Source organism: Nyctibius grandis, chromosome 3 (genome assembly GCF_013368605.1).
Source record: "Nyctibius grandis isolate bNycGra1 chromosome 3, bNycGra1.pri, whole genome shotgun sequence".
NCBI classification, from domain to species: domain Eukaryota; kingdom Metazoa; phylum Chordata; class Aves; order Nyctibiiformes; family Nyctibiidae; genus Nyctibius; species Nyctibius grandis.
Window position 1 is genome coordinate 93,431,949 of NC_090660.1, and position 25,080 is coordinate 93,457,028.

General features: G+C 39.5%; 1 protein-coding gene across 1 annotated transcript in view; it reads left to right on the top strand.

Moving 5' to 3' along the window:
- The window catches only part of ANGPT1 (angiopoietin 1), a 198,477-nt gene that overhangs the window by 76,513 nt on the left and 96,884 nt on the right, over nucleotides 1-25,080 (top strand). Inside the window, exons 2-3 of the mRNA XM_068396654.1 lie at nucleotides 18,880-19,035; nucleotides 22,718-22,839. Coding sequence (XP_068252755.1) covers nucleotides 18,880-19,035; nucleotides 22,718-22,839 — 278 coding nt within the window. The remainder of the gene's footprint in view (nucleotides 1-18,879; nucleotides 19,036-22,717; nucleotides 22,840-25,080) is intronic.

The following is a 25,080-nucleotide window of genomic DNA, read 5'->3' on the forward strand; positions in this document are numbered from 1 at the left end:
AAGATCCATTGCAGTAAAGGATTCGAGCATTCTTCTTTTTGCTGGTTCAGCTGATCTGCAGCGTGGTCTGTGCCAAGACCCTTTGCCTTTCTTAAACACAGAGATGAAACGCATCCACCACTGAGCTGTTTTTCACATTTGTCACTGGTCACTTCATTTTTTTAAATGTTACTAATTGTTTGTCTGGAGTATCTTGGTAACAAGAGGGCAAATTGGGCTGGCATCATGTCTGAATCGTACATAGCAGAGTTCCATTCATGTTTATGAGGATATTTGTTTACTAACCAATACCAAAGAGCACTGGAGTAAGAAACAGGTGCTAGGAAATCTTTTTTCTGTCAACACTTACGTGACATGTAATTGCAGCATTGTGATTTTGGTAGTCTACACAGAGCTTACCTTCAGAAAGCCAGTGTTTACCTTACATGTACAAAAGGAAATTAGAGCTGCCACATGAAGGAAAATTACTGGGACAGCCCATATTTTAGTTTCTTATTTCACAAGTGTATCAGATACGTCTTGTCAGAGAAGCTAGCAGTCTTGTTGAAAGTTCATGGAAGTCAGGAAGCCACAAGTTTAAACGTCACTTGTTTTTTAGCTTCTCCTTATATTTCAATGTGTTTTACAGTCATCACTATTAAACAGGGACTCACACTCTTAATTTTAGCAGCAGATGAGTTATCAGTGTCAGCTTCCTTTTTACCTGATAAATTCATTGACTCATCTGTTGAACATAATCTTTTTTGGCAGGATGGGAACAGAAGCTACTTCTTACACATTACAGAACTGACTGTCACATACATGAGTATCCTGTCATCACCAGGAAAGTGGAGAGTAGACTAAACTTTGTATTGAGCTGTCTCAAGAATAATCAGCTCCAACCACCAGTGATCCAGAGTCCATATCCCTTCTGCCTAACAAAAACAGAAGCAGGATTATGAATGCATTGCATTCAAGTAGAGCTGGGTGGGGTGAATCCCTGATCTGCACTGAGTTTCTGAGACCTGGAACAAGGGAAAAAAGCTAGACTACTTTTCTCTTACCTTTTTGTAATGTCCAAAAAGAAATCTTTGAGGAAATTTTGGTAGTACTGCTAGAGGGATTTCTTTCCAATTCTTGCAAAAATCTGCTTTCACTCGTGAAAGCAGGCTGGTTTGTCTGTATGTCAGTGAAAATCTGTGCAACTGTTCCAGATAAAAGAGAATCTTGCAGTAACCCAGACTAACACAGATGTTTATAAGATCATGAACAAGACGGGGGAGAACCATGTTTTCTAAACACTCAGGTGTCGGTTGGAATAAGGAACCTTCAACTAGAGCACAGTTTTGTGGGAAGTTTTGAGATTTGTTATCTAGTTTTCTTTGGCAAGTAGAATAAGTCCTACCTGGAAAAGTAGTTTAGACCAGCCAAGCTGTTGCAGTGTTCCAGCTGAGCTTCTAGTCCCACATGCCACAGGTTTGTGGATGATGATGAAGATGATGCTTTCATGTCGTGACCTTTTTTTGTGCGGCAGCAAAGGACTGCAGGTCTGCTTGGAATGGTCCCTCGTTTGGGGTGCCGTGAAAGCAGAGCTATTGCTGCTGCCCAACTGTGAAAGATCTGCTACTGGAAATGCAGAGAGACAAAAAGATAGGCTTCAAACAAATCCCTAACACCCCGACCTTTCAGGAAGTTCAGTTCTCAACTGGAACTCTGCAGCTTTTGCTCATTTTACATAATTGTTCCTGTATTCTTCCTTTTAAAGAAAACACCTTTGTGATGGCCTTGCAGTTCACTTGCAAAGAAAGGAGCGAAGTCTTGTTTTCCTGCTTTTGTCATCACACTGACAAAATGAACAGTGTCACTACTTCCGCTGTTATCACACAGAAATCCATTAAATATTCTACATATTGTGCAGAAATTTACGTCTCCCCTTCCCTTTTCCTGCTGGGAATTTGTGGTAGCATGGTAATTTATTTCAAGGGGAACAGAAGCATTTGTCTTTTAGCTTTCTTTTCATGTCTGGAAGCTAGTAGTTTAGTCCAAATGTGATAATGGTCAATAATCCCTATGTGCATGCTTGCATTAATGTTAACAACATACTTTTCACAAGAAAATAATCTTGGATAGCATGTTAATAGGTTTATAGTAGGATGGTAAACCCTAATGTTTGGTTTCTGAGCAGATTAGAATTGCAGACAGCTAATTAGTAATAAAATAATAGCACTCCTCTTGGCTTTGAGAAGATATTTTTACCTGTTCCAGAGCTGAAAGTCAAAAAGAAAAGTGAAGTCTCAGGGGTCAAATCCTGGCCAAATTGAGGTTAACTGCAAAACCTCCACTGACTTTAATATGTCAGGATTCCAGACTTTATCTAACCTTCCTGTGTCATCCCAGTAGAGGATCATATGGGTTTTTTTCCACAGATAAATCCATGTGTGTCCTAACCTCATATTATTTGACCTCATGGAAATGAAACCACAGCATTACCTAAATGGAAAGAATTGGATCCAGATGAGACAGGGATACAGTGGGGAATCAGGGGTTTCCTGACCCTGCAAGTCTCCTGTATGGCTCTGTTGGCTCTAGTACTCTGGTCTCCCCCACACCTGATCAGACCTTCAGGCGTGGCATAGTGTTAACGTTGTTTCCATCAGCATCAATACCAGGGATGGAAAACCTGTGTCCTGAAAAAGAGAACCCTTATCCCGGAACATATATTCCTGACTTTTGCATGGCCTATATTTAGTTTTTTTCTGCGCTGGGCACAGGGGTTTGCAGGTTGCGGTGGGGTTCAGATGCGCTTTGCAGTAACTGATACTGTTTTCTTGGGTCCTCTGGGAGCAACAGATGTGAGTATGATTAGAGCCACAGTCACAGCATCTTTTAGTGTCTGATAAGATTTTTTATCTGTGTTCAGTACTGAAGAAATTGCCATGCTATAATGTTCTGACTACAGGGCACGAAAGTTATTGACATCTAATGGGCAGAATGTATAACTATTAACATAATTACAACCTACATCTCAGTGAAACATCTGCCAAACTTTCCTAAGGATTCATGAACACTTTATTCCCTACTATTATGGTACAAAGTGTGATAGATATGAACATTATTGATGTCAATTCTTCTTTTGATCAAATAGCTGTAGTAATGAGAAATGTTATCGTAATTCTTATATGTTCTGCACATGTGGTTAAACTAATGACCTGAAAGCTTGCATTTATGTACAGCAACTACAAAGTCAGTACAACAGATATTTTTCCCTACCCCCGAGGGAGAAGAACAGTACCACATGGCTATCATTATGAAAATGAGATTGAACTAAAATCCAGAATCTGAATACTTGAAAGTTTAGGAATATCTGTATTTGATTTCAAGCCCTGGTCATCTCTGATTCTGAAGAGTTACAACATGTTTTAAAGGCTTGGGATATTTTCCTTTTATTTAATAGTTCTGTTATTCTGGTATGTTGGTTTATTTAATGTATTTTTGATTACATTGTAAATCCTTCTGAGTTATTACAAAACCACTGTTCTGAATGAAGTTTTACTTGGCAAGAAAACATTAGTCTTCTTGTTATACATGACCTACTTGGGATTTATTGTAAAATTAAAAGTATTGTAGAGGAAGACTGAGGAAGCAAAACCAACGATAAATGCTAAGAATTCATAGAAAATCTGAGTGAAGGACAGACTTGAAATAACTGGCGTGTCTCATCTTTGACTCATTGCTCTGTGTTTTCACTACCTTAATCATGCCAGAAGGACTGTCACTTTATATTTGCGAACTGTGAAGCTCCGTCAGGGCAAGGGCCAGTACATGTTCCCGGATTATAAATCGGAAATGACTGTGATCATTATCACTTCAGGCACGGGGACACTCTGTGGAGATTTGCAAACAAAAGTAGCAACTTAATCAGCAAGACAGTGAGCCTGACAGCCACCCTGCCGCCTCTCTGGGAATGCAGGAGCAGCCACAGGTGCCAGTACGACTGGGATCACTGGAAAGATGTTAATATTTAAATTGTTCAAAGGATATATCCAAAGAGTTTCTTACTATTAAAAAATAATTAAAACCATTCCACTTCACTTTTTCTAGAATTCTTTGAATCTGTATTAAGCATGCATAAATCTTAAACCATTCGTGTCTAATTGTTCTTAACTTGGTTATTAAGCATAACATTTGTGAATACATATCTGGTGGCTTCTGTTTTCCCTTATAAAACCAGATATATTTTCAGATTGCTGCATGCAAACTGCCCATCTCTTTGTCTAGCAATCCATTTCTAATGTACGCCCCTCTTCCTCTGTCTATCATTTGCTACATCTATTGTTCTGTATGTGTGCTTATGCACTTCCATAATCTTTGTTCATCTATGAATTTTTTGTTCTATCTTTGTTAACAACAGCAATAGGAACTGAATCAGCCAGAGAAAGAGAAAGTATTGACAATGAATTAGCAGATATGAAATTGAAGGCTGAAACCTTCCCCACTTTAGCTCATGATTTCATGACTTACAAAGGAATGCCTCACAATAACATTGACTTCCAGGAAGAGCTGTGGTTATGATAAATTGAAGTAGGAGGGAATATTCTTGCCAGGTCCTGGAAAAAAAAAACCAGGGGAAAAAAGCTGCTCCTAAAGTAAGGCTTTAGGAGGGAGACTCTTTCATCAAGCCTTTTCATTTGTCTCCTCTTTATAGTGATTTAAGTGCAGGAATATCTCCAAGAGATTTAAATTTTCAGATTTTCCCTAAATTGTAACATGTTTGGACCAGTTTTACAGAATTAGAGTAAAAGAAGATATTTTCAACCCAGTATTCTTGTCACTACTGCTGAGTTTGTGCTCAGTGTTAAGTACAGAACAGCCTGATTCTACTCCTTGTCATTGCAACTCCAGTACGGTTATTCCTTTAGCAGCTAATGGAAATGATAATAGTTATTCCCAGTATATGAGCTCTCTAGAGAAACCTGAAGTTTTACATTTCTCTCTCAGAGGCTATAGCACTCAAGAAGTGAACTGGGGCAAGGAATTGATCCCCATAATCATATCCTGAATCTCACTCCAACAACTGGGGATGAAGGAGATTGTATTAGCACACATTTACTTAAAGGAAACCTGTGATTGCTCCCTTTCAAAATCCCCAGAGGAATTTAATGAAAAGAGGGACCAGAATTGTCTTTATATGCTTTGGCTGCTCTCATATTTCCTATAAAAAAGGTCTTATCTTTCTATACAATTATTAAAGCCATAAAAGGATATATATCTTGGACTGTGCCATTTTGGATAAACGAAGGCACTTTTGTCGTATTAACTTTCATAGACTTTTCTGTAAGCTAATTTGAATACCTGATATTTCATTACATGGTTTAGTGAACTTCAGATCTTTCCACTGCTGCTTCTAAAACAGGGTTTTTATAATCTATTTAATGGAATTAACTCATCCTTATTTTATATATACATACATGTATGTGCATATGTAAATATATGTACATATATACCGAACACATGACAGTTTCAATCTGAGATTTTTGTGCATGTTTCTCATTTTAATAGTTATTAGAAGGGACTATTTGGCAACAATTTTATTTAGGTATTTTAATTCACTGTTTGACACGTATCCAAGCAATCAGTTTCATCAGCACAGGAAGAAACTAAATTTTCTGGGGCTGCACATATTTTGGCAGGACCATCTTCCCAGTATGCAGAGTTACACATTCATTATAATGCTGAGAATTATAGGTATGTCTGGAGGCACTTAGAGATTAATGAGTATACATAAAATTTCAAGAATGGAAAGAAAAGGTGTTAGAGTTTGTACTAGTAGTTAACTTTTTTATAGTGCTGTAGGAAACTAAAGTTCTTAGTTTACTGCTACAGCTATTTCTGGAAATTTCATTTATTTGTGCCTTAAAATTACAAAGTGATTCCAGCAGAGATGTATCAATACCATTTTTTAACGTCTGTAGTAAAAGTAAGGTAAACAATTTCATGTATCCAGAATATCTATCATTAAACCGCATGTGCCCAGATTATTGTAACAAAAGTTAAGAACCATAAATATAGCCAAACTTTATAGGACACAAATGAATATTGCTGTCTACCTACATTTATAACCCATAATTTAAGGGAGTTATTATGTATATACTCATGTAAATCTATTGGCATAAATACTGTGTGTGAGAATACATAAACTCTTGCCTAGATATTAATTGCTGATAGTCTGAAGTAGTTTGGCAGATTTCAGGCCTCTACGTCTCTGGGTTCTGCAGGGGAATGGATTTTACAGCACATAGAGGCTTTCCTCTTTGCTGTATTAGGTATCAACGGACAAGAACATCAGTCTTCAACATAAACTGGAATCATGGTGTTGAAGCCAAATGCTGAACAGAAGACATAAAGCAAAATAGGATATTTGCCTTTGTTAGGCAAGGGAAAGGAAGAGAAAAGAGCAGGGCTCTTGATCAAAATATTCTCATTTTGTGCTGTGTAGATAGGATTCTTTTAAACATTTTTCACTAAATAAGACATGATGAGGTGAGGGATCTCATCTGCTTACAAACACCTTGGTTGCTCAGGTGCTCTGACTTGTCAAAAGCTTCACTGAAAGTCAGAAGTTGGTATCAGCATGCTCTGCCAATGAGCAGACCAAAACACGTGCTGTCACTGCAGGTATGTTCTGCTTCCATTTTTCCCTGTATTTTGAGGTGAAGTTAACCACATGAACACTGATCATAGCCACAAGGATCACTGGCCCCACACTTCATCTGTTTTTGGACAAGGCAAAACCCTACCATGGTTCAGTCCTTGCCAAGTGCCTGTGAAACATAATAGGCATCACAGGCAGGGAGTACACAATAAGATCTACATTTCTGGTAGCACTGAAAATTCAGGAAGCTTGAATTATTCCCTGTCACCTAGCAAATGACATGAGATCACTTTCAGTTTTCCTCACCACTAGGTTATTTATGATAGAAGCACACACACGGAGAATGTGAATGCATAGTGCACAGATCATGAGTTCCACTGAGTATTTTAAGACCGGTGGGATGCAGGGAGTGGATGTTTGTGGATCTCTCTGGGTTAAAGGTAAAAATAAGTAGTTGCCTGGAACAGTGGGGAAGGTGTGTGATGGCCCAGGAGATCCCCTTGCATTCCTGTAGCCCCATAAGTATTAAAATTGTAGTACTTTCAGTGGTTTCAGTGCATCTAAACTGCCCATTTACGCTTTCAAAAAAGATCACAAATTAAGACCGTAGATTATTGACAGTCATCATCATAATACAATGTCCTGGGTCTTCAGCTGATTTTGAGACTCTGTATCACACACTGATGAGAGGCAGAAGGATAATCATCTCCAACAAAGTTACAACCTACACAGGAAAGACAGACAAATGGTAATAAAAAGGATTTGTGATTTCTTTGTCAGGGAAGACCTAAAACAGAGAACCTAAGAGCTGAAGGCAGAGCTCATGACAGTGAATAAAGTGGTTCCCCTTCTGTGACATTCATACAAGGCACTACAGAAAGAATAAACTTGTGCAAAGACTAGAACGCAATGCCCGTTGAGTCTTAATTTCACAGCCTTTCTTTGAAAAGTGTTTTCTTACACAGAATACCAACCATACACTCATATGTCATGGTGATGAATGTAAGAAACAAAGCAGAACTAAAAATACATTAAGTAATATAATGTTAAAACATTATACTACCTCCTATAACATAAGTAAGAAGTTATATAGAGATCCCAATCTATGCTACAGCTTCCCAGGTTCACTGAAACTTTAGCTATAAGCTGGCAGTGCAATATAGTAACCAGAACTATTCATGCAGTTTAAGATTATGTTTTTCAAGAACCGTACATAATGTAGTGAGGAGGTATTTCAGTGGAATTAATTTTGATTATAAGTCATATGTCCATCCTCAGGAATGAGCCATAAGGTGTCTAAATATTCTTCTAAAGAGAAGTTGTTACAAAATTAGTCATTCTGAAAAGTACTGCTCACCAAAAGTATCTTTGCCAAAGAAAATTAATTATTTCCACACTCTAATAGAAAAATATTTTTTTTAAAAATCCCCCCAGATGTTAATGTGTTTAGAGTAAGACTGCAGATTTTGCCTTTTCTACAATTATGCCTTCCTCTTCAGTGTATATTGGGGATGGTTCAACTGCCTAATCATAAATTAATTTAGTTTATAAAATTAAGTGGTTTGGAAAGTTAGATCAAGAAAGAAAAATATAGTTGATGCTGTAATAAAATCTGTAAATGTTAACATTAAACTGGATAATTCTTTGAACCAGAAATATTACTAATCAATAGAAAATAGGAACATATTGTTCTGATTTACTTGTTATAAGTAGCTTCCTTAAGGGACCATTTAATCACATTTGATATGATTCTCTGTTATGCTGCTTATTGACTTTATTAAGCCTTAAGGTTTAAAAACTGAGAGAGATTTAATATTCATACAAAAGTAATTGAAATTGACTCTTAAAGTGTTTTGTACGCTTTTGTAATAACTGTAATTAATTACTTTTGAAATGACAAACAACTTTCATTTATATGGATTTTTGTGTTTTAGTTTAGAATTGGGCAAGCTTTTAGTGATATAAAACTTTGAAAACAAATTGGAAAGATTTCTTGAAGATGCCTTAGTAGTAATCTCAGATTGAATTATCAGGCCAGTACAGCCTATACTTGGCCTAAGTCAATACACTGTCTTTAATATGCCAGATACTTTGTGAGGAGGTGAAACTTAACCTTCTTGCTCCCATAAATTCCTCATATATTGAATATTATGGTACTGGGCAAACCTAACTGAGGAAGTTTTCTGATATCTTGAAACAAAGAACTCTGTTCCACACATCTTGTCTTGACTGGCATAGTAAGGACTATTTCTATTCGCATTAAAGTGTAATGCTTAATAAAAATACTTTTGCTTCCAGTTTCCCAAGATTCCAGTGGAATGCATACAACATATGCTTCCACCATCATTATCTATTACTGTCTATTACATTTTATGTACTTTACTGCGTAACATAGCATGGTACAGAGATGCCAAGTTGCCACCGACACAAGCTTGAGTATCCACTAATTGATAGATTTTCAGAGACTGTAGTTTCTAAAGCAGTCTAATAGAAATAACTTGAGTACAATACAGTGCTGCAATTTTATAGTTGCAGAGCTGGTTCACACAATAGTTTCTCAGATGGTTCTGCAGACTGTGTCCCTGCTGAGGTATATTCATACATTCAGAAACATCCTCAATAACTTTCCAGTGGAGATTTTACTATACAATTTGATTCCAAATATTGAGTCTGTGAGCTTAGGTCTGAAGTAAAGCAATGAAAAACCTGAGAAGAATGAAAAAAATAGAACTAGAAAGAGCCATAAAATAATGTATAATCTGCCTGATCTTTACCTAAAGTATCCTTTTAAGATCCTCAGTGATGGAATTTTCATGGTTTTCCCAGAGAATCCCTATCAGTATTTTATTACCTGTAGTGTTATAAAAACTTTCCCCTAATATGTAAAAGTTAAACTTCACTTACTGCAGCCTTATGGATGTCAAAAGAATATTAGTCTCTTTGTCTTTGCAGTTTTATGACCTTCTAGTCAGTTATTTTCTCATTAGTCTTCTTATTAAGCTAAACTTTCCTACGTCTTTCAGTTTTATAGATTTCTGACCATTCTTTGCCTTCCATATCTACCAAAATAATGTACATCTTTCTTGAGTTGTGACATTCAGAACAGGAGACAAAACTACTGCAGACACTTTACTGATGCTGAATGCGGCAAAAAGATTACTTTGTGTGTTTTGGAATAAACTCTTACATCTGTTATTCCTGATTTCTTCTGACAAAAAAAAAAAAGATGTTTTGTCATCTTTTTGTTTATCTGAAGAGGAAAACCTGATTTTTTTTTCATTTTATTATTTTAACTAGCTAAAAGATTCTTCTATATTCATAGCGAGCTTTTATTTAACAGAAGGTTGCTATAAAACCAAGCTCAAACACCATGAGGTCAAGTGTCATTAGTACATTGGAAGTCACCTGGATTAGAAATCTCAGTATCAGTCAGCTGGGGCTGAATTGAAGAGTGTTTGGCCGCTGTGTGCTGAGAATGCAGCTATGGTTTTACTGGTCACATACTAAAAAAACAAGTAGTGGCTATTTGTATCTGTAAGCCTCCAAGCATGTGAGGATATATATGTTCACAGTTTATATATACACATATATATCTTATGCAGGCTATAAATTAAACATACATAATCGAAGCTAGGCAATGAAGCTGTTGCAGGTGGTTGGTCTAGAGAACAAGTTTTGTGAGGAGCGGCTGAGGGAACTGAGGTTGATTAGTCTGGAGAAAAGGAGGCTGAGGGGAGACCTTATCGCACTCTACAACTACTTGAAAAGAGTTTGTACTGACATGGGTGTCAGTCTCTTCTCCTAGGTTACAAGCAATAGGACAAGAGGAAATGGCCTCAAGATGTGCCAGGAGAGGTTTAGATTTGATATCAGGAAAAATCTCTTCACCGAAAGGGTTGTCAAGCATTGGAACAGGCTGCCCAGGGGAGTGGTGGAGACACCATCCCTGGAGGTATTTAAAAGATGAGTAGATGTGGTGCTTAGGGACATGGTTTACAGAATCACAGAATCATAGAATCACAGAATGTTAGGGATTGGAAGGGACCTCGAAAGATCATCTAGTCCAATCCCCCTGCCGGAGCAGGATTACCTAGATCATATCACACAAGAACGCGTCCAGGCGGGTTTTGAATGTCTCCAGAGAAGGAAACTCCACAACCTCTCTGGGCAGCCTGTTCCAGTGTTCAGTTACCCTCACCGTAAAGAAGATTTTCCTCATATTTATGTGGAACCTCCTGTGTTCCAGCTTGCACCCATTGCCCCTTGTCCTGTCAAGGGATGTCACTGAGAAGAGCCTGGCTCCATCCTCATGACACTTGCCCTTTACATATTTGTAAACATTAATGAGGTCACCCCTCAGTCTCCTCTTCTCTAAGCTAAAGAGACCCAGCTCCCTCAGCCTCTCCTCATAAGGGAGATGTTCCACTCCCTTCATCATCTTCGTGGCTCTGCGCTGGACTCTCTCTAGCAGTTCCCTGTCCTTCTTGAACGGAGGGGCCCAGAACTGGACACAATATTCCAGATGCGGCCTCAGCAGGGCAGAGTAGAGGGGGAGGAGAACCTCTCTTGACCTGCTAACCACACCCCTTCTAATACACCCCAGGATGCCATTGGCCTTCTTGGCCACAAGGGCACACTGCTGGCTCATGGTCATCCTGTTGTCCACTAGGACCCCCAGGTCCCTTTCCCCTACGCTGCTCTCCAACAGGTCTGTCCCCAACTTGTACTCATACCTGGGGTTGTTCTTGCCCAGATGCAGGACTCTACACTTGCCCTTGTTATATTTCATTAAATTTCTCCCCGCCCAACTCTCCAGCCTGTCTAGGTCTCTCTGAATGGCAGCACAGCCTTCTGGTGTGGGAGCCACTCCTCCCAGTTTTGTGTCATCAGCGAACTTGCTGACAGTGCACTCTATTCCCTCATCCAAGTCATTAATGAATATATTGAATAGTACTAGTTTAGTGATGGACTTGGCAGTGCTGGGTTAACAGTTGGACTCAATAATCTTAATGGTCTTTTCCTAACTAAATGATTCCATGATTATACAACTCTATAATCAACCATCATTTATTTTCCTGATGGGAATTTAATTATGTCTATTAATTATGCTTTATAGGCAGATAGTAAACAAATGAAATGCCAAAGATTCAGGCATTCAAAGATTCAGGGATTTAAAGAAAAGTATCCTTGATGTGTTTGCAACATTAAGTTTGGAAAAAATAACTGAATGTTTCAGTTCAGAATTGCATATATTCATTTCAACATGAGGTATTTTAGGAGGATATACACACTCGGCAAGTCATTGTTTGTTTCTCTGTCAGGAATAGAATCAGGAAAACCAAAATATTGCGATTTAGGATTAAGATATAAGGAATATCTAAGTAAGAAATCAAAATGATAAGTTGCAATATTATAGAAATCTATGAAACCGCAGAAATAGTATAGAATAATGAATTGCACAAGTATTATGCAAATAATTACTATCATTGAGAGGCAACAGAAAAACTAACAGTCTTATTTTCTTGCTAGATATATTGCATAAAAAAAAAGATAAAACAGTTTCTATAGCCAGCTTTCCTCAAAAGTGTTTGTTGAGCTATGTATAGAGTTGCTGGATTACTTTCTGGTTCCTTTGTCACGGTTTAAGGCTGGGCCAGCTATTAAACCGGTGGCAGATGCTCTCTATTAACCCCCGCCAGAAGGGGAAGAGAAAGAGAAAAGGGAGAGAGACTTATGGGTTGGAAAATTAAAACAGTTTTAATAAACTATAATAATATAAAAGTATAATAATTAAATATATACAAATATATTCAAAACCAAGATCAAGCTCCCCCGATGCCGGTCACGTCACCACCAACCCTGCAGGGCAGGCCCCGGGAAGAACCAGGCTGGGCCCAGCAACTGTCAGGAACTGGGTTCATGGATGCAGGGATCAGGATCGGGGGCAGCAGGAACACAGACAGAGTCCTCTTCGGACACCGGCCATAGCAGAAGGGAGCAAGACCCTCATGATCCCCCCATTTTATACTGAGAATGACATGGGATAGAATACCTCGCTGGTCAATTTAGGGTCACCTGTCCTGTCCGCTTCTCCCTGGATGTACGAACCTTCTGCGGCTCTTCACTCGTAAGCAGTGAGGAATTTAGCAGTGACCTTGGTTTCTCTAAGAATAAGTACAGCAACAGCCTTTCTGCATAACATCCCTACTGGTGCCTCAGCGATAACTACAAACATCGAGCATTATCAGCCCTAGAAGCAGACACTGTCTGCAAAACATGCAGTTAGTTTCAGAAAGTGCAGTTACTTAGAAGAGACTTAAATGAAAGTAAAAATCACTGAAAGGAAAATTAATTCTGTTTTAGTCCAAACCAGGACACATTATAGAATTGAAACCCACAAATATTTATATATATTTCATAACCAATGATTTCTTTGTGAAAGTTTCATGTACTACATATCTCAACAGGCCTTTCTGTGAGTCCAGTTTTTGTACCAGTCATTTAAAGCTTTCACTTTAGCACAGCAATGGTTGATTTCATAAATTCAGTGGAATTATCAGTATGCATTCTGTATCATCTTAATGTAGATAATCAGTTACACAAGATCTGAGGAAGTTTCTTCCTCAAGCAGATGATTTCTTGTCTCCTTTGGTGCGATCTATATTGCAATCCTCCTAAGTCTAATTGAGGATAGATTTGGAAAAGTAGTCATCTTTAGTGTCTATTTGATGGTATACCTACAATTTTTTTTTCTGGCTGATGTGCACTTTCCTTGACACGCTTAAAGCCCAGGTAAGGTTGTTCCAAATCAGGTGCAGATTAGCGTGCTAACATTATTCATTGTCTTTCTGTGCCATCCGTGTTCATTTCCCCTGATTCCCACTGACAACATATGGCCAGAAATAGTGGAAGGATGTATTCTGTTTGGTCTCTACTCCTAGAATCTGTAATATGAGAAAGCTGTATCATTATAAATTTGTTATTTTATCAATCTTTTCCCATTGAGAAATAGTTCGTAGAAGATGCTGGTTTTTTTAAATACATATAATGTTGACCTTTTCAATACACAAGCAAAATTGCTTTTCTTGGTGATAAACTCCTTCCTAACCCTTTTGTCTTCTGCAAAAGTCAAAGAAAATCTAAGGCATTTTATATATTTCAACTTCTTCCAGCGTATTCCCACTAAACACAAAATATTACTGGTGCATTGTCTTTCTTTTTTCCAAATGATGTGCAATATGTGGTTAATGGTAGGAGAGGGAGAGCAGCCTATTGTTACTTTAACTTGCATTCTTGTTCAAAGGCACTGTATGAAAACCTAATGTCATCTGGATATCATAGCAGTCCTTACCATATAATTGCATGGGACCAACATTACTTGATCAAAGTTAAAGGAAAAGCTCTTATTTTATATTTATAAGCCATCTGCCACAAACCATTATCATTTACTTAGACCCTAAGTTACAGTTTCCATTTTAATAGTTTTATTAGTGTTTGGGTGGTTTCTATGAAGATTATTCAACAAACATTGTCCAGAAAAAGCTAGATACTTTTAATGCATAATCCTCTGGAATGTTTATTAAACAATAACACTGAACCTTCTGACAGTTTTATTTCTGAGAATGTTACAATGTTATTATGCATCCCACCGGTAATTCTGCATTAGTGAAAACTCCTGTGCAATGTAATGAGTCTTACTGAAAGCAGATGCAGCAGAATTAATAACAGGGACATCAATGCACTATAGAAAGTCATAGAGTGGAAGGGGTAGAATGGAGGGAAAATAATGCAGAAAAGAATTCTGTTTCACTTTTGCAACAAAAAGTAACTGAAATAAGAAGAAACAGTAATATAAGGATTTGAAAATCTAAATGTAAAAAGTAGATTCACCTGAAAGGCGTATTTAATCATGCATTGTATATTTACTGTTTAATGCAGAGTCTCCGTAAAACTGAATTTAACTTACTTATAAGATGAAGGCATTCTAAAAAATGGCTTAAAACCCTAAACGTTCCTGAATTTACTTCTGTGAATAGGTTTCTGCATGTCATATTTCCTGTGAGGCCACCCTGCAAGGATCCTTTTATCACCTGTTAAATAGATGCTATTCCTCTTAGGTAAACACAAAGAAAGCTCAGTCTAAGGTTCAGTAGACTTAATACAAAGCCTCCAAGGAAGGGAAGGTTTCAGATAAAACTCAATGCTTGGCTATAACGAACCTGGTAAATGTTGGTTTCTTGCAATAAAAACAACGGGTGAAATCTTGGCCTATTGAAGTGAATGGGAATTTTGCCATTGATTTTAGCAAGGCCAGTATTGCAACCAATAAATCTACTGAGCAAACTAACAGAAGTGGGGGAAGGAAGGGGAATTAATGTAACAGAACCTATACATTATATTAGTTCTTTTTCTACCCTCCTTTGCTTGAGTGAATAGCTCCTGATACTCCTGAGATGTGCTCCCAGAAACTGTTGTGGCAGTGTACTGAACATCAAATATTTACAAAAGCGTATAATGAGTAACTCTGAAACAGGAAAATCAGCTTTGTTGTTATAATGAGTCAGTCTCAGATTCAACCAGAGGTTGTTTTATGGGTGAGTAACCAAGGGCAATTGCCCAAGACTGAATACCATGGGGAGTGTGATAGACTACAATAATTAAAAGTACAAGTTATCCAATATGTCTCAGTCTATGCCTGTGTTCTTGCTAGTCGAAACCTGTTGTAGCTCCACTCAGATGCAGTTAGATCTTTCAGAAACGATCCTTTCTGTAATGTGAGTAAAATAATAGGCAAAAGATTTAGTTAGAAATATAAATGTCTTTTTATATTTATATCCCTATCTGTATTTCTTTTTATTGATGTATGAAAATATCTAATTTCTGATTTCTGATGTGTAATAAGTGTAGCCACCATATTTTTGCATGGGTTTTCCCAGACTTCCATTACACACATGTACCACATGGCCCATGTACGGCAAGGCAGTTTCAGAAAGCCACGGACTAACAAATCAAACACTGTACAGCCACACCACAGACACGCTACGATCCTATCTGGAAACAAAAAAAATTGGATGTGAGGAAATATACGTGTTGGTGCCCCATCATGGGCTGTACCATTGTACTTGAGAGCCCTATGTTTCTCTAGGAGGTGAAAGCTGTGGGAGAAATTTGACCTTATTGTTCAGATGTTCCAGTATCTGGACCAGAATATGGAGAAGCACAGCCATCTAGTTTGTGGTGCTCTTTCATAGGGATTATTCGCAACCAAAGGATAGTTTGGAAAAAAAAAATGCTGGCTAGAAAACAACAAGAAGTAAAGGGTGGCTAAAAATACATTATCTGATGGGAAAGAAATATACAAGCAAAATACTTCTGAATATAAAAGCATGGTGTAAAAATGTGATGGATCTGTAAAATCTCCCTTGAACTAGCTTAATATCTGTAACATTTATCTCACAGTAACAAACTAAGAGTAAACTTACACTGGGAGTGGAAAATGGTGACATCCATTGCGGACGTTGTTTTGCAATGCACAGTATTCCTTGGCTGTTAAATCCCATTTTAATACTTAACAGAGTATTCAACAATAAATTTTCCCCACAACTTAAAACACTCTGCAGGTTTCCAGCCCAGAGTGGTTACCTGGCAATTCAAGCAAATGTTTTTGTTGTCTAAAACTGTGGGACATCCACTTTGGTTTTGACCATCATAGGTATTAAGTGCTTCTCCAAACTGGGATAAACAAATGGACCAACAACAACTGTCTTATGTAAAAAATATTTTACACAGTGGCAGAGTTTTTTCTCTGTAAAAATGCTTTTAAAACTAGTAGGAGGTGCACATAAATGATCAAATTTGTAATAAATCTTTTGTGAGCTCAGCTGATGTGGCTCATCAAAACATCTAACAGTAGCTACCCCTAAGCACAGGAATGCTTACAGATAAGATGAAAGCAGTCCTTCTTATTAATCACACTGTATATCTGACTCCTGCTCCTTTCTTCAGTCTTTAAATCAACTCCATCTGGTTCTTACTATTTAGTTGTACAGCTTACCTTTCACAATGAAACATGCTTACTGCTGCAGAAGCAGGTCAAATGTGATTAAAATTATTAGGTAAAACAGTGGTTGCTTAAGTCTGGAATCAGCTAACCATGAAAAAACATGATCAGCCACAAAATGAAACTGAGGACCAAACCTTCACTGGGTGCAAATCGGCTGGACTCCATCTGATTTCAGTGAAAGGTATTGAAAACAATGTTCTGGGCCACCTTTTTTTATGTTAATACTTTATGGAGCACATCAAGCAAGATGCCAGAACAATGCCTATATAAGTAAGAAACAATCTCATCATATTGCAAACTACTCCTGGGTTTATGGTCTGTTGTGGCAAGGCGAGGATCTAGGTAGCTAGAAAGGAATGACCCTTCCTATGTTAACTAAAACAAACCGAAAAAAAAGTGACCCTCGCTCTGGGGTGCCCAGTTTATTTAGAAGGTCCTAATTCAGATTCTGTTCAACAGAGTGCAAGTGCAAACCAAACAATATTGGGGCAACAAAAGCAAAGGAGCAAACCAGCTTTCTATGTTTTTTGGTCAATAACATCCTTTTTTTATTACCATGACAGTGTCTCCATTCCTATACAATTTTTTGGTCACAGCTAAACTAAGCTGCATTCATTGCTGAGTTTGTGAAACTCTTTGTGGGGATCTAACACAGTAAAAAATCATATTGCTGAATGACTGCTGGATGGTCATACTCAAAGAGTTATGATCAACGGCTCAATGTCCAAGTGGACACCAGTGACGAGAGGCGTTCCTCAGGGGTCGGTGCTGGGACTGGTCCAGTTTAACATCTTTGTCGGCGACATGGACAGTGGGATTGAGTGCACCCTCAGCAAGTTTGCCAACGACACCAAGCTGTGCAGTGTGGTCAACACGCTGGAGGGAAGGGATGCCATCCAGAGAGACCTTGACAGGCTTGAGAGCTGGGCCTGTGCAAACCGCATGAAGTTCAACAAAGCCAAGTGCAAGGCCCTGAATGTGGGTCGGGGCAATCCCAAGCACAAATACAGGCTGGGAGGAGAATAGATTGAGAGCAGCCCTGAGGAGAAGGACTTGGGGGTGATGGTTGATGAGAAGCTCAACATGAGCCGGCAGTGCATGCTTGCAGCCCAGAAGGCCAACCGTACCCTGGGCTGCATCAAAAGAAATGTGGCCAGCAGGTCGAGGGAGGTAATTCTGCCCCTTTACTCCGCTTTCCTGAGACCCCACTTGGAGTACTGCATTCAGCTCTGGGATCCCCAATGTAAGAAGGACATGGAGCTGTTGGAACGAGTCCAGAGGAGGGCCATGAAGATGATCAGAGGGCTGGAGCACCTATCCTATGAAGACAGGCTGAGAGAGTTGGGGCTGTTCAGCCTGGAGAAGAGAAGGCTCCGGGGAGACCTTCTAGAAGCCTTCCAGTATCTGAAGGGGGCCTACAGGAAAGTGGGAGAGGGGCTTTTTACAATGACAAGTAGCAATAGGATGAGGGGGAAGGGTTTTAAACTGAAAGAGGGTAGATTTAGATTAGATATTAGGAAGAAATTCTTTACTGTGAGGGTGGTAAGACACTGGACCAGGTTGCCCAGAGAAGTTGTGGCTGCCCCCTCCTTGGCAGTGTTTAAGGCCAGATTGGATGAGGCTTTGAGCAATCTGGTCTAGTGGAAAGGTGTCCCTGCCTGTGTCAGGGGGGTTGGAACTAGATGATGTTTAAGGTCCCTTCCAACCCAAACCACTCTATGCTTCTATGATTCTATGACTGTGAGATAGGAACAATCCAGGGGACACAGGACATGGTAGGATCTCTTCCAGGTAGGACTCACATGTAAGTTATGTTGTAGAAGTAGGACCTGGTATTTCCCTGTGGTGAGCTTTGTTCTTTTAGGGGTTTATTTTGGAGCTGCCGTGACATCTTTACCACAGATGCTCACTGCAACCTTGACACAGATGGAGTCAGACAGGTGCTGCTCCAGCTCATGCCAGCAGGCCATGATACTTGGAAAAATATTGCGAATCTGTGACTGGAAGGGGATACCCAGATAGTCAGGTCCTTACCCCAGCAGTCACAGGGTCAGCTGAGACTTGGGCTCCCCCTGAAAATGTTGAAATTTCCACTTCTGGCAAGAATGCCAGCTATGCACCCTTATGTAACCAGAGTGCCTAAACAGGTAAAAATATCACAGCTACAACCTTTTCTCTTTTACAGCTTGAGAACTACATTGTGGAAAACATGAAATCAGAGATGGTGCAGCTGCAGCAGAATGCTGTGCAGAACCACACCGCCACCATGCTCGAGATAGGGACCAGTCTCCTCAGTCAGACAGCAGAGCAGACGAGAAAACTCACGGACGTTGAAACCCAGGTATGTTCCCAGAGCAGTTTTCTAAAAGCTGTTAATTGCAGAGAACTTTTCCCATCCTCCATCTTTTCTAATGCATCACCACTCAAAACATTTCAACACAGGGCTCCAAGAAACGTACACACTCTGTTTTTTGGTACCAACAGCAGTGCTGACTGACCCTTATTATGTGTCTTTCTTCTGATTTCATTTGGTTGGTATACTTAGCTCTGTGTGGGTAAGGTGGGAAGGACTGTCCAGGAAACTAAATCAACATTTGACTTCAAATAAAGAGCCCAGCTACCAACTGTGAATGATACAAGTGTCAAGGTAAATAACGAGTTTCAGGCTAAACCAGTCATTGATCTCCATTGTTTCCTTCTTTACTATAACAAGAACGTTTGTTTATTTTCTGCAAGATGTTTCCAGCATTTTGAAAAGTAGTGTATGTCGGCAGCTTTTAAACTGTGAAAAAAGAGGGACAAGAATAGGCTTCTTTATAAAACACTGTGTACTTGTTATTACTGTAAAATTATATCTCACATGGATTTAAAGAGCCATCTCTATGTGATTCCTAGCACTAAAATTACTGATGTGATTGAAGTGACAAAGAGTATCACTGTCATAACACAGAGTACAATTTCATACTGGGTTTATTGTAAAGATACGTACTACCTTTTGCCTTTTGAATTCTTTTGTCTGTTTAAGATGCAAATTTGTTTTCCTTATTTTTGCTGACTTCCTCTTGATCTTCACAGTATATTACCAGCTGCACTGCATTCACTGTTTATTTAGAACAGGGAAATTAAAGTATTGCATTTTTTCGATTTGCTCTATTTACATATGTACTTCTTGAAAGATCATATTTTCTGTTCTAATGTCCTTACTCACATTTACAACATCATTACCAAGTTCTTACGTAATTGCATTACAGTACACTGAGAAACAACCGTAATTATGAAGGACAGATATGCTGTTTTACACAGGTTCCCTGCACCATTTTTTCTACATCTTGGTTAATAGATCAACACTCACTTATAAGTGTTGTGAACGCAAATGACCTCAGTCTCTAAAACATAGTATATTGGCTTATGAAAATTTTAGGGAAAATCTTCAATTCAGTACCAACAGAATATCTAAATGGGAACATGAGAGGTGAAGACCTATGGACAGTAGTATCATATGTTCAGGAAAGAAAAAGGAGATGTAGGAATCACAGAATCAATCAGGTTGGAAGAGACCTCTGGCATCATCGAGTCCTACCGTTGCCCTGACACCACCATGTCAACTAGACCATGGCACTAAGTGCCATGTCCAGTCTTTTCTTAAACACATCCAGAGATGGTGACTCCACCACCTCCATGGGCAGCCCCTTCCAATGTCTAATGACCGTTTCTGAGAAGAAATGCTTCCTAATGTCCAACCTGAATCTCCCCTGGCGAAGCTTGAGGCTGTGCCCTCTTGTCCTATCGCTAGTTGCCCGGGAGAAGAGGCCAACTCCCACTTCACTACAACCTCCCTTCAGGCAGTTGTAGACTGCAATAAGGTCACCTCTGAGCCTCCTCTTCTCCAGGCTAAACAACCCCAGCTCCCTCAGCTGTTCCTCATAGGTCAGACCCTCCAGACCCTTCACCAGCTTGGTCGCCCTCCTCTGGACTTGCTCCAACACCTCAACATCTTTCTTGAAGTGCGGGGCCCAGAACTGAACACAGTATTCAAGGTGCGGTCTCACCAGTGCCGAGTACAGAGGGACTATCGCTTCCGTAGACCGGCTGGCTACACTATTCTTAATAAAGGCCAGGATGCCGTCGACCTTCTTGGCCACCTGGGCACACTGCTGGGAACTCTTCTTATATCCCAAAAGACCTGCCTAGGTGTAAGTGTTGAGTACTCTTTTATGTTTTTCTCCTTTAAGCATGTAAGGGAAAAAATGTGCATTGCCTCTGTCTCACTTTTACTTTGAGGAACCACTTCAAGGTACAGGTATCCCTGGCAACTGTATGAAGGAGCAGATGACTTCCTCCTTCTATACCTATTGCTGAAGAATTTAAGGGATGTTCAAGATATCAGTGGGAGTGGCTCTTCCTTGTTGCAGTACTTGCTCTGCCTTTCAGCTCAGTGATGGCATTTCCCACCTCTCCTCTTTCAGCAATACGAAAAAGTCCCTGGCTCTACCATCAGTCAGAAAAGGGTGGTGCAGGTGGCTCAAGAAAGTGAAAAGAGACTGCTCTTGACAGTGATGGAGGTAGATAGCTGCATGGCAGAGAGGTGAAGGTTTGCAGGATACAAGGAGGAGAAAGACAGGCCTGTAATAAGAAGTGCTCATACCAGAGTAAGGAGGAGTCTGAAGGACTGAAGATAAAGCCTCCACCTCTTAAAAATCTCACTGACCCCTCCCATCCCTGATCCATCCAAAATCCCACTGATTCCCTTTAGGCTTTCTTCTCTACCTGAAGCTCGACTGACGTTTTGTAGGCTGCTCCACAGATGTATCCTCTTTGGAAACCTATTGGTGCTTTCCAGTCTTCTTACCCCTTGCCAACCTTCGTAATACACCTTCAGTTTCTGCCAGGTCCCTCTGAAACTGTGGTGATGCCTCCTGGCACTTCCAAATATATCCATCTTGAAAACATAAGAGTTGCATATGAGAATTTACAATTTTTTCAATATCTCTACCCTTAAAAAAGGACAACTCAAGTTGCTCTGTGAATGTCAACAATTTCAAACAAAAATAAGGCACTGGACTGAGTTTGAGAGACATTCTTTTTTGCTTTATGTTCTGTAACAAATTCCTATCAGACATGCATGAGAAAATGTTACCATATAATCCTATGATGATACCGATAAATACTCTTTCCAATAAAGGTCTGATAGGTTCCATTAAAGAGGCATCGTGTTCAGTTCCATAAGTGATTGCATCTCAGCTATTGTGTGCACACATACCTACAAAAAGAATTTATACACACTCCTCCAGACTCTATGTAATGAACGACGATATACCAACAAAATCAGCTAACATTAATTAATATTATTGCTTTCATTCTTGAAAGTATTCTGGTTTTCCACTTTTGAACTATTTTTTTTTTTTAAAAAATATCATCTAGTAAAAAGGCTTCTTTTGGTCTGATGTACTTAGTAAAACTTGTGCTATTGATAGAGCCCACCACTAAAGTGAAAGACAATTGCATAAAGTGATATTTAGGATCACAGCCTTCATCTTAAAAATCTGTGTAAGAGTGCAAGTAGTGATAACATAAGCAGACATCAGACTTCTGCCAACACTGCAAAAGAGAGAACTCAGGGGAAAGCTAAAGTAGGAGCTCTATTTACAAAACAGCAGATGCAACATTTTGGCTTCAGTTCAAGTACTCTTGCCCTCTTCTGGTTTAAGCATGCTTTGTAGGAATGCATGTTTGAGGCATGCCTCTTGTTCCTTCCATTGAAATAAAGCTTATTTGGCAGTCACTTTTCCATTTTCTGCTGGTCGTGTATTATTCTACAGTAAAGAGGGTGCCAGAATATCAGCTGGTACATATCTGTGTAGCTTGATTAAGTTCATTTGCACCAGCTGAGCAGCTGAGGTTAAAAAAGAATTTAGAAATAATTTTTGACGAATCATCAAATCAGAATGAAATGGTTGCATTATGTTGCTATAACAACATAACCAGGACAATATAAGCATTAATATTTTAAATTTATCCTTAAGGTGCTGAATCAAACATCTAGACTTGAAATTCAGCTACTGGAAAATTCACTGTCAACGTACAAGCTAGAAAAACAGCTGCTGCAACAGACACATGAAATCCTGAAAATTCATGAGAAAAACAGGTAAGAATGAGTACACTCTTTCTCTGTCCATCACAAAGTGGTCTGTGCATACTTTATTCTAAGCAACTAATGAAATGGAAGAAGTGAATATGATAAGTGGAAAGGATAGGTAGTATTTATGAAATAGGTGAAAGAGCTAGGGTGTGAACTTACACTGTGTTAACTCCTGCATGGTAAATGAAAGTTGATTCTTACTAATTTTTGTGTGCACTGTAAGTTTACATCTCAGTTTGCTTCATGGCAACTTAGTCATATGACCACAGTTCCTGCTACTGAAAAGCACAGGGATAACTTTTATGAGCACTTTCAAATAGAAAAATATTAACAATAAATTATGAGATTATCAGCTACCTTAAAGTGCATAAGAAACAGAAAATCTTCAGTAGTTCATCTTTCTAATTTTAATGGATATAAAGATCTAACACTAAGAAGGATCTGTCTCTCCTTTTGGACTCAATTGTATACAGTATACTTAGAGCCATGCTCCATTTAAAGAATAAGTGAATGATAAACATTTTGGGTTTATGTTGAAATTGAAGAAAAAACTGTTTATCAGCACATAACTTTTTAAGCAGTGAAGTGAGAGTCATGAAGTTCCAGTGTTGTCCCTTTCTGTGCTACACAGAAACACCTCTGTGAGAGAGGTCTTCTGTGACACAGAGACTCGGTACCTGAAGTCACTGCAATCTATCTCAGCGAGTGTGTGTGGTGGGTTGACCTTGTCTGGCTGCCAGATGCCCACTCAGCCACCCTCTCACTCCCCCTCATCAAGACAGAGGGAGAAAATATGATGAAAAAGCTTGTGGTTCAGATAAAGACAGGGAGATCACTTACCAGTTACTGTCATGGGCAAACCAGCCTTATTTATTGCCAATTAATAACAGCGTAGGATAGTAAGAAATAAAAACAAAACCAAAACCACCTTTCCCCTCTACCTCCTCTTCTTCCTAGACTCAGCTTCCCTTCTGACTGTTCTACCTCCCCGCCCGAGCAGTGCAGGCGGATGTGTAATGAGGGTTGGGGTCAGTTCACAACACTTTGCCTCTCCTTCCTCATGCTCTTTCCCTTCTCCAGCGTGGTTCTTTCCCATGGGCTGCAGTCCTTCAGGATAAGATTGCTCCAACGTGGGCTCTCCACAGGCTGGAGTTTCCTTCTGGACATCTCCACCTGCTCCGGCGTGGGGACCTCCATGGGAAATACCTGCTCCACCATGGTCTCTCTGACAGGCTGCAGGGGACTCTGTGCTCTGGCACCTCCTCCCCTCCTTCCTCTCTGACCTTGGTGTCTGCGGCATTGTTTCTCTCACTTTTTTCCCTCGCTCCTTACACTGTCATGTGGTGTTTTTACCCGTTCTTAAATATATTTTCCCTGAGATGTAACCACCTTGGCTGCTGGGCTCAGCTGTGCCCTGCAGTGAGTCCACTGGAGCCGGCTGGAACCGTCTGAAACTGGTTGCGTCCGGCATCGAGCGGCCCCAGCCTCTCCTCACAGAGGCCGCCCTGCAGCCCCCAGGCTGCCCAAACATGGACACCTGCACTCAATGCAGTGGGTAAAGCCATTTTACTTCTCGGCTGCCCTTCTAGAGACCTAAGGCTCATATTCCTGCCTTTGTAACAGCCAGATTTAAGCAGGGAGGACAGAGAGTGCTGTCACTCCGCAGCTTCATTCTCAGCTCCCTTCTAGAAAGAGCAACTGTGAGGTAAGTCTGACTAGATCTAAGGTTTCTAGTTCCTGTATCTACATTTGACATTGAAATAAGGCAAACAGCTTTAAGAGTGAGGTGGTTACCAAATTTTCCTGTACAAGCTTTAGTGGACTGTTAAAAATGAGATCAGTTTGCCAAAAAAGGTGGCGTGACTCCGGTGCTGCAGGACAGGCACCACCAACTGAGGTGGAAAGACCTTGCCCAGGGTTATGTGTAAGGAAGATTAACACCACGATAGGCAAGGAGCTACTGGGAAAACAAGGCAAAGAACCAGATAATGATGAAAAATAGAAAATATTGTTACAAAGAAATGTGTTTGCTAAATATTTAGTTGCAAAACTGGTCAAATAATGTACAATTATTGCTACTGGTTATGAAAACCAGCTTAATGTATTTAATCTAACAACCGTTTATAAGCAGGGATTCCAGCAAATGTTACTGTGGAGAAGTTGGATTACATTGAAAACTCTTCAACTCCACAGATTTCCCTTGACCGATTGGAAATATGAATAGATTAGTATGGGATTAACTTCGAC